Below are 10,128 nucleotides of genomic sequence, written 5' to 3' on the forward strand. Positions count from 1 at the left end.
ATAAAACAATGTTATTGTAAAGGCACACAACTGAGAGAGAACACTATGGAACAAATGTCACGACCAACCATTCCCAAACCACCCACAAAAAAAGTACTCAAACGTTAGGACAGTGTAGCCTAGTAGGTATTGCACCTTGACACATGAGACAGGTCAGCAAATCAACAGCAACTTCAATCAAAAGATCTGATGGACATTTCAATTCAGTCATATTTCTCAATGACTCAGAGTCATTGTGGCGCTAAAGATATGCACGTCTCCGCAGTTTAGCTCGTGCAAGGAACAGGCGCTGGATTTGCCGGTTCCTTTTTCCTGGAATCGGTGTTGCTGAAGTATCAGATAGTTGCCCTGTCCTCAGCGTTTGTTTTGGTTGTCAGCTGAAAGAAAGATGTCTGCAACGGAGGACGACAGTGAGTTGCGGGGTCTTTTGATCCAAACCTTAGAAAACAATGGGGTGTTGAATAAACTAAAGGTACGTAGCTACATAACGTGTAAATCTATGTCGAAAGGACAGTTCAAAGATTGAGAATGTTGCTGTAACACAGCTAACGTTAAAATTTGGCAATAGCTACATAGCTAGCACATTGGTAACGTTATCTGGCTTCACAGCGGGCTAGCTAGCTTCTAACTTTGGATGACCAACTGCTAGTCAGCTAGCTAACTCATAAGTATACATATTTAGGTACTTAGTTACCTATCTAGTGTATAGCTAACTAGTTTATGCGGCCCACTTGCTTTGGCCAACACCCTCTTTTTGGTGTTGTGGTATTTTGCAGGCAGAAATGCGCGCTGCTGTCTTCCTGGCCATGGATGAACAAGCTAGAGTGGAGGTAAGATAGATAACTAGCTGACTTGGGAGGATATTCAAAAAATCCTGATAGCTTCGGGCTACTTATTGCTTCTCTTTAATAATGACTTTTAATTTTATGGATGTGTCTAAAGCATATGATTTATCCACTTCTGCATAACCTTTGCTTCACTCTCATTCACTTCACCCCACAGAATAAAACTCCACTTGTCAATGAAAACTTGAAGAAATGTCTTAATACACAGGATGGTAAGTCAGGGTTTTATTATCCACCATGATTGTCATAATCTGCTCATCCCATAATCAACATACCTTACAATTACTCATTTTTTTTCATGAGGCTAATCATATCTTTCCCTTTGTAGGATGCCTGGTGGCCAGCCTTATCATAGACTTCCTGCAGGTGTTCCACATAGACTTCACGCTTGCTGTCTTCCAGCCAGAGATCAACTCAGTGGGTGTTTTACTCCCAGTGGATGGGGCTGGCTGGACATTTAGACAAATATAATACTTGGAAATGTCAGTGCTGCATTCACTGTGTGTGTGTGTTATTTTCAGCTAAATGGCCTGGGCAGCCGTGAGCAGGTGTCCCGTGATCTGGGTATCACTGAGACCGATATGAATAGGACCACTCCTCTGCTGCTTGAGCTTGTCAAGAGAGGCAGACACAGGGAGAAGGCCTCCATCTTCTCAGCGGTAAAGACACACCAGTACACAGGGCTTACCATTTTACATACATTTATTCATTCACATACATTAGCGTATTCCTTTGCTGTCCAAAGAGACTCTGACATTAGCAGTTGTCAAAACCCGAAGCCTCGCTGATTTGATTGTGCTCTTAAATGGCTATCCTTCACCTCCTGTTAAGTGTTTTGTTTCATCTTAATGGAGTGTCCAGCTTGTGGTTATAATGGACTGCTTTCCTGCTCTGTACTCCCTCTGCTTTCGCTGCTCTGGCCTTCTGTTATCTGATGTAAGGGGGGTAAAGCCACATTTGTCTACCTTCTCACTCGCCCACTCACCAGGGTACATTTACATCTACCTGTACAGTACCAGTCAAAAGTTTGGACACCTACTCATTCAAGGGTTTTTCTTTATTTGTACTATTTTCTACATTGTATAATAATAGTGAAGGCATCAAAACTGTGAAATAACACATGCAATCATATAATAACCAAAACAGTGGTAAACACAACTCTTTCTAAAATTACCGCCGAAATTGTTGCAACCCCTATTACTAGCCTGTTCAACCTCTTTCGTATCGTCTGGGATCCCCAAAGTTTGGAAAGCTGCCGCGGTCATCCCCCTCTTCAAAGGTGGAGACACTCTAGACCCAAACTGTTAGACCTATATCCATCCTGCCCTGCCTTTCTAAAATCTTTGTAAGCCAAGTTAACAAACAGATCACTGACCATTTTGAATCCCACGGTACCTTCTCCACTATGCAATCTGGTTTCTGAGCTGGTCATGGGTGCACCTCAGCCACGCTCAAGGTCCTAAACGATATAACCGTCATCGATGAAAGACAGTACTGTGCAGCCGTCTTCATCGACCTGGCCAAGACTTTCGACTCTGTCAATCACCACATTCTCATCGACAGACTCAATAGCCTTGGATTCTCAAATGACTACCTCGCCTGGTTCACCAACTACTTCTCAGATAGAGTTCAGTGTGTCAAATCGGAGGGCCTGTCGTCCGGACCTCTGGCAGTCTCTATGGGGGTGCCACAGGGTTCAATTCTCGGGCTGACTCTTTTCTCTGTATACATCAATGATGTCGCTCTTGCTGCTGGTGATTCTCTGATCCACCTGTATGCAGACGACACCATTCTGTATACTTCTGGCCCTTCTTTGGACACTGTGCTAACAAACCTCCAGACGAGCTTCAATGCCATACAACACTCCTTCCGTGGCCTCCAACTGCTTTTAAATGCTAGTAAAACTAAGTGCATGCTTTTCAACTGATTGTTGCCCGCACCCGCCCACCCGACTAGCATCACTGCTCTGGATGGTTCTGACTTCGAATATATGGACAACTTCAAATACCTCAGTGTCTGGTTAGACTGTAAACTCTCCTTCCAGACTCATATTAAGCATCTCCAATCCAAAATTAAATATAGAATCTGCTTCCTATTTCGCAACAAAGCCTCCTTCACTCATGCTGCCAAACATACCCTCGTAAAACTGACTATCCTACCGATCCTTCACTTCACTCAACACTCTACTCAGCAAATTGGATGTAGTCTATCACAGTGCCATCTGTTTTGTCACCAAAGCCCCATATACTACCCACCACTGCGACCTGTATGCTCTCATTGGCTGGCCCTCACTACATATTCGTCGCCAAACCCACTGGCTCCAGGTCATCTATACGTTTTTGCTAGGTAAAACCCCGCCTTATCTCAGCTCACTGGTCACCATAGCAGCACCCTCCCGTAGCACGTGCTCCAGCACGTATATTTCACTGGTCATCCCCAAAGCCAACACTTCCTTTGGCCACCTTTCCTTCCAGTTCTCTGCTGCCAATGACTGGAACGAATTGCAAAAATCAGTGAAGCTGGAGTCTTATCTCCCTCTCTAACTTTAAACATCAGCTGTCAGAGCAGCTTACCGAGTCCATATTATGTCAAGAACGGCTCAAATAAGCAAAGAGAATCGACAGTCCATTACTTTAAGACATTAAGATCAGTCAATCCGGAAAATTTCAACAGCTTCAAAAGTTTCTTCAAGTGCAGTCGCAAAAACCATGAAGCACTATGATGAAACTGGCTCTCTTGAGGACCGGAAGACCCAGAGTTACCTCTGCTGCATAGGATAAGTTCATTAGAGTTACAAGCCTCAGAAATTGCAGCCCAAATAAATTCTTCAGAGTTCAAGTAACAGACACATCTCAAAATCAACTGTTCATAGGAGACTGTGTGAATCAGGCCTTCATGGTTGAATTGCTGCAAAGAAACCACTACTAAAGGACACCAATAAGAAGAGACTTGCTTGGGCCAAGAAACACGAGTAATGGACATTAGACCGGTGGAAATCTGTCCTTTGGTCTGATGAGTCCAAATTTGAGATTTTTGGTTCCAACCGCCGTGTCTTTGTGAGACGCAGAGTAGGTGGGCGGATGATCTCTGCATGTGTGGTTCCCACCGTGAAGCATGGAGGAGGTGGTGTGGGGGTGCTTTGCTGGTGACACTGTCGGTAATTTATTTAGAATTCAAGGCACACTTAACCAGCATGGCTACTACAGCATTCTGCAGCGATACACCATCCCATCTGGTTTGGTCTTATTGGGACTATCATTTGTTTTTCAACATGACAATGACCCAAAACACACCTCCAGGCTGTGTAAGGGCTATTTGACCAAGAAGGAGAGTGATGCATCAGATGACCTGGCCCCCACAATCACCCGACCTCAACCCAATTGAGATGATTTGGGATAAGTTGGACCGCAGAGTAAAGGAAAAGCAGCCAGCATGCTCAGCATATGTAGTAACTCCTTCAAGATGGTTGGAAAAGCATTCCTCATGAAGCTGGTTGAGATAATTCCAAGAGTGTGCAAAGCTGTCATCAAGGCAAAGGGTGGCTACTATATGTTATTTCATAGTTTTGAAAATGTAGAAAATAGTACAAATAAAGGAAAAACCCTTGAATAAGTAGGTGGCCAAACTTTTGACTGGTACTGTACATCAAACATTTTAGCGGTCCCCTCTTGACAGCAGAGAGAGAATTTCCTGCAATTATACAGATTTTGCCATGGTGTTTAGAGAACACTTTGCCTTTTTAAAACAAGTTTTCACATTTTGCCATGGGGTGGAGAGAAGATTTAGAAATGTTATAACTAATTTCATTCAATTTTGCTCATTTTGCCATGGGGCTGAGAGAAATGTTTGCAGTTTTTAATATGATATCTGAGTGAGAGTGACTAACAAAATCAATGGGGGACCCCGGTCGGTAATTCGACCATGATTACTAGATAGCTGGCTAGACTCATTTACCAATCTAAAAAATGTTAGCTACCCTGGCTAATTGAGTGACTGACATAACAAGAGAAACTGCTGATGCACAACCAAATGTAGAAATTGTATTTTACTATTCTAACTTTAAACAGTAAGTTGAGACCCAGACTGAGTTCTTATTTGAGCCACGGGCCTACAAAACGGGGGTGGCCCACGGGCCACCAGTTGCCCGTCACTGGCCTACAACATGAACGCACAGATGTAATCATAGACCTGAGCTGCCTGGAGAGGAAATAAACTTAGTATTTCTCATGGTTGTCATTGACTACCAAATGCAGATATGACTAACAAATGCTAATATTATCTGGATCATAAGAATGAATTGTGCTTGAAAGGTCGACAGATGATTGAGAGCAAATGGTTTTCCTGTTGATCATCGAGTTTCTGACATAACAAGTTTGTCCTACTTTCTTCCAGTCATGTTTCATACTCTGCTCAAATCATCAGAATGAGCTCACGTGGCTAGTCTGTGGGCCACAAAGGTGCACATGTAGTACTAGCATATAACACCACAAAGGACAGTTTGAATCAGGTTATGTAGATATGAATCTCATGCTCACAAGTTAGTTTGTTTTCCCCAAGAGGCTGCCTTTTTAAAAAGCAACAAATTCCTTTGAAAACGACCTCTGTGGCATCGATATGTGTCAAAAATATATTAGTGTCAAAATTGACTGCAAAGTGGAAATTTGATCATAAAGTCAGTCTCATCTAAAATGGACATTGGACATACGTGAGTCGCAACGTGTAAATGAAGGTTGGGTTTTGATTTGACGATGTCCATTTGCCCACTAACATGGGGGTGAACAGTTGCTGTGATTGCTCTCTATCCAATAGCATAGACAGTGAGACAGACCTGCCCATCAGCCAGACTTTATTTACATAAGACAAGTCGCACATTCTTTTACTTGAGAAATACCGCAACAAACACCTTAGATAAATGTGCAACTAAAACATTCTTGGCGAAAATGTACACATTTATTACAGATTTCTTGAGTTATCTTAGTTATTCTTTGGCTTTTGAGGAAGTGAAATAGGTTACCATGTCTCATGAGGGACAAAACATCATTAACCAGTGGCGGAATTGTTTAGGAAACACTCCTCCAAGACTGAAATTAAATTTTTCTAACGAGTAATAGAAAACACATGCCAATCGGCGTGGTCAGTGGCTCTTTAAATGTAGAGCGATTGCTTTGTCTGATATTGTTCTGCCTTTTTGTCTTTGTAGGAACTATCCCCCAGGCAAATAGCAGATGCTCGGCAGAAGTTTGACAGTTATGACAAGGTGGTAATTTTAAGTCAAATATTGTTAAGCCATGTCTTAAAATTTAGGTGTGCTCAAATATGATCATACAGTCTCCATTGCCTGTCTTGTGGAGGTGTTTAAATGTCCAAGATTCTTCCAAGATCCTGGCTCTTATTGTGTTTCAACTATCTGCTTCACAGGACAGAACTGATGGGATATGCAAAGAGGATTTGGAAGCTCTGTTGGGAGATGTTTTTCCCAACTTCAACAAGTATGTTTGTGCAGACAAAACACTGAGTGCCACATTCTTGGACCAATATTAAACAAAAGAGCATGCATTTCCATTGAAAATGCTTTGTCATTCAGGAATAGACATAATCTGGGTCTGGGAAACCTGCCCTGATTGCAAAGCTGGTACTACAATGCTACTTGTGGTCTGAATCCACAGTTCATCCAGTTTTCCTTAAAGGTGCACTATGCAGAAATCGCTACGCCATAATTAACTTTTTTTTTTTCTCTCCCCAATTTTGTGATATCTAGTTGGTAGTTAGTCTTGTCCCATCGCTGCAACTCCCGTACATATTGCAGCTTTAACACAAGTCGTTGTCTGTGTGTCCAATAACAGGAACATGCTGGAGAGGTTCGTCACCGATGAGCTCCGAGCTGGAGACAAAGCCTCCAGTAAGTGTTCTGGAGGAAGTGACATATTGTTAATGAATGGTTGCTATAGTTACAGGTATGGCAACACAAAGCTGAGGGAAACATTTTTATCTGCTCTGATGCTTTGTCTCTATGTTTCTGTAGCTAGTGACTTCCAAGAGTTTCTGGGCTTGTACAAGCGCTTCTTCAGTCAGTGTCGAAGTGTGGTAAGACACCTTTACTATTCCTTTATAGATCAAATTGTAGATTGAACTTTGTATGAACCGTTCCTTTCTGTGAATCAACACATTGTCATAAGGGTCCTTCCCTTCCAGATCACCCATGACACCAGTGATGTCATTCACAATCCCAGTCGATATGTTGAGAAGATGAGCCCTTCACCGGCGAGTAAGGTATGTTGGCTCTATTCAAACTATAGTGCACTGCATGTTCTAGTGTTGTAGTTCTGTCTATAAAATAGTTTCTCATAGCATAACTATTTTCTTACTTTGTTAATTAATATTGCATTCCTTTAATACCTGTTTGTGAACAGCTTACTTGCGAATCAATTAATTTCTACTGAACTTGCCCTAACGTAACATGAACTCATAACAAGAGACCTAGCTCTGTATTTCCAGGATGTGAACATAGGGTCTAAATGACATGAACATTTAAGAGAATGTTGATTGTTAAAACAAAGCCTCTGATAAAAAGAAATGTACACTTGCTTTCAAAAGGATGAAGAGGTCAGTAGACTAAACTGTATTTTATTTTCCCTAAATGTAGCCTCCTTTTAGGGCCTACCCAGTACCCAACATGTTAGTGAGGCAGCAAATGTGGGAGGAAGCTGATAGCGGTGTTCTCATACACAGATCCCCAGGTTTAAAGGACATAAGAACAGTGCACAGGAGGAGAAGGCTGGCACCAAGGTAAACTGCAAGGTGGGGGAACAGGTTTGTGTTCATTAGACACCAAATGGAAGAAAATGTTCCGAAAGGGGGGAGGGACGAGCTGAACTCGTTTTTGTTTGGTTTGCACTAATGAACACAACCCTGGTGTAGAATATGCTCATACCAACTTAACGAGGGGAAGTTCTCTTAACACTGGCTGGAATGCGCTTTTAACCAATCAGCATTCAGGATTAGACCTACCTGTTGTATAATTGGTTTGGTGTCACCACTAGCACAGGGAAGATGGGACAGCGGTCTTCAGCGCAGCTTAACAACTCATCTGCTTCTTAACTGGGCTCTAACTACTGCGATACAGCCTCTATAATGTGCTTTCTCATCCAAATCATCTGATTCTAATGAATTATGAGTGTTGACAGTTTTGATTTGAAAATCTCTTGCCTGTGCTGTGTGCATGTGTTTTACTAATGGTTTACTAAGACTAACATAGCTAATGGGTTAGCTCTCAACTGTCTTAATGGTTGATATAGTAGGTAAGACTAACATAGCTAATGGGTTAGTTGTCAACATTTCCTCGCAAATATTTCAGTGCCACAACTAACTCTTCCTGTCGCTTCAAGTCTTCTTACCATTTGCAAATAAATGCGAGCTAACCCACTCAAATAAACAGAAGCAACTTTAAATGTGTGTTTTTCTATTTTTGTTGTCTTGTTCCTGTATGGTCCCACACAGGGCGAGAAGGTCAGCCACAGTGACACCAGTCTGAACTTCGTCTCTCTAAAGGGTAAAGGTCAGGGTCATTTGGTGTCGAGGCACAGTGAGACGTCCGGGAGCAACGGCAACGCCCCCGTGGCGAGCCAGAAGAAGCGTCTTGAGGTGGAGGAGGACGCAGACGAGGGCGACTCGTTCTTTGACGACCCTCTGCCTAAACCACAGAAAACCTATGGCTGGTGAGGATGAGTAATGCATTAGTGATAAATGTAAAACATGCATGTCATTAATATTAGTATAAAAATGTATCGTGACAAATGTTGCAACCGTATATCTAAGAATCTTAAAATGCAGGGTTTTTAATCAACTCTGAGGGGTTAGGTCTATTTGGAAAAAGTGGTGCTGCAGGATATTTTTGTGACAAAGTATTGTAGCCAACCTGCTGTAATTTGTGTAGAGCAGTGCGGCTCTGCTCACTGAATGTTCTCTCTCTCCTGTCATGCTGCGTATGGAAGTAGTAGTGTCCCCCTGACTAAGAGTAAGTCAGGGCCCAGTCTGTCTAACAAGAAAAACAGTCAGAAAGAGTAAGTATGTCTTCACTGTAAACTCAATGAGTTGGGCTCATTTACAGTGACTCGTAGTTGGAAATATAGGGCTGTGATCATTAGGTAGCACTGTAACAAAGAATTTTGCAACTTTCAGTCAGTTCTTCTATTTTGGTGCCTGATGAACACAACCCTGTTCTATCTATAGTAGGTCATCTGAAATATACAGTTGAAGTCGAAAATTTACATACACCTTAGCCAAGTACATTTAAACTCAGTTTTTCACAATTCCTGACATTTTAATCCTAGTAAAAATTCCCTGTTTTAGGTCAGTTAGGATCACCACTTTATTTTAAGAATGTGAAATGTCAGAATAATAGTAGAGAATTATTTCTTTCATCACATTCCCAGTGGGTCAGAAGTTTACATACACTTTATTAGTATTTGGTAGCATTGCTTTTTATTTTGGGTCAAATGTTTTGGGTAGCCTTCCACAAGCTTCCCACAATAAGTTGGGTGAATTTTGGCCCATTGCTCCTGACAGAGCTGTTATAACTGTCAGGTTTGTAGGCCTCCTTGCTCGCCCACACTTTTTTATTTATTTATTTATTGTCCTCAAGCCATTTTGCCAGAACTTTGGAAGTGTGCTTGGGGTCATTGTCCATTTGGAAAACCCATTTGTGACCAAGCTTTAACTTTCTGACTGATGTCTTGAGATGTTGCTTCAATATATCTACATAATTTCCCTCCCCTCATGATGCCATCTATTTTGTGAAGTGCACCAGTCCCTCCTGCAGCAAAGCAACCCCACAACATGATGCTGCCACACCTGTGCTTCACGGTTGGGATGGTGTTCTTCTCCTTGCAAGCCTCCCCCTTTTTCCTCCAAACATAACTTTGGTCATTATGGCCAAACAGGTCTATTTTTGTTTCATCAGACCAGAGGACATTTCTCCAAAAAGTAGGATCTTTGTCCCCATGTGCAGTTGCAAACCCTAGTCTGGCTTTTTTATGGTGGTTTTGGAGCAGTGGCTTTTTCCTTGCTGAGCGGCCTTTCAGGTTATGTCAATATAGGACTCGTTTTACTGTGGATATAGATACTTTTGTACCTGTTTCCTCCAGCATCTTCACAAGGTCCTTTGCTGCTGTTCTGGGATTGATTTGCACTTTTCACACCAAGGTACGTTCATCTCTAGCAGACAGAACGTGTCTCCTTCCTGAACGGCATGATGGCTGCATGGTCCCATGGTGTTTATACTTGC

General features: G+C 42.2%; 1 protein-coding gene across 13 annotated transcripts in view; it reads left to right on the top strand.

Moving 5' to 3' along the window:
* LOC123743496 (centrosomal protein 43-like) overlaps positions 1-10,128 on the top strand; it is a 23,914-nt gene continuing 13,786 nt past the window's right edge. For 2 of the 13 annotated variants that reach the window (XR_006770329.1, XM_045721047.1), the window contains exons 1-13: positions 1-472; positions 777-830; positions 1,003-1,057; positions 1,174-1,262; positions 1,367-1,504; positions 6,046-6,102; positions 6,264-6,334; positions 6,689-6,744; positions 6,868-6,929; positions 7,038-7,115; positions 7,575-7,631; positions 8,343-8,560; positions 8,840-8,905. Coding sequence is in view for 8 of the 13 variants with exons in the window: in XM_045721047.1 (XP_045577003.1) it covers positions 389-472; positions 777-830; positions 1,003-1,057; positions 1,174-1,262; positions 1,367-1,504; positions 6,046-6,102; positions 6,264-6,334; positions 6,689-6,744; positions 6,868-6,929; positions 7,038-7,115; positions 7,575-7,631; positions 8,343-8,560; positions 8,840-8,905 (1,085 nt within the window). In the remaining 5 variants the exon portion in view is untranslated. Of the gene's footprint in view, positions 473-776; positions 831-1,002; positions 1,058-1,173; positions 1,263-1,366; positions 1,505-6,045; positions 6,103-6,263; positions 6,335-6,688; positions 6,745-6,867; positions 6,930-7,037; positions 7,116-7,488; positions 7,632-8,342; positions 8,561-8,839; positions 8,906-10,128 lie in introns of all 13 variants that reach the window. The other 11 variants (XR_006770331.1, XR_006770332.1, XR_006770333.1 and 8 more) reach the window with 9 other exon arrangements.

Source organism: Salmo salar, chromosome ssa06, assembly GCF_905237065.1.
Source record: "Salmo salar chromosome ssa06, Ssal_v3.1, whole genome shotgun sequence".
NCBI lineage: Eukaryota > Metazoa > Chordata > Actinopteri > Salmoniformes > Salmonidae > Salmo > Salmo salar.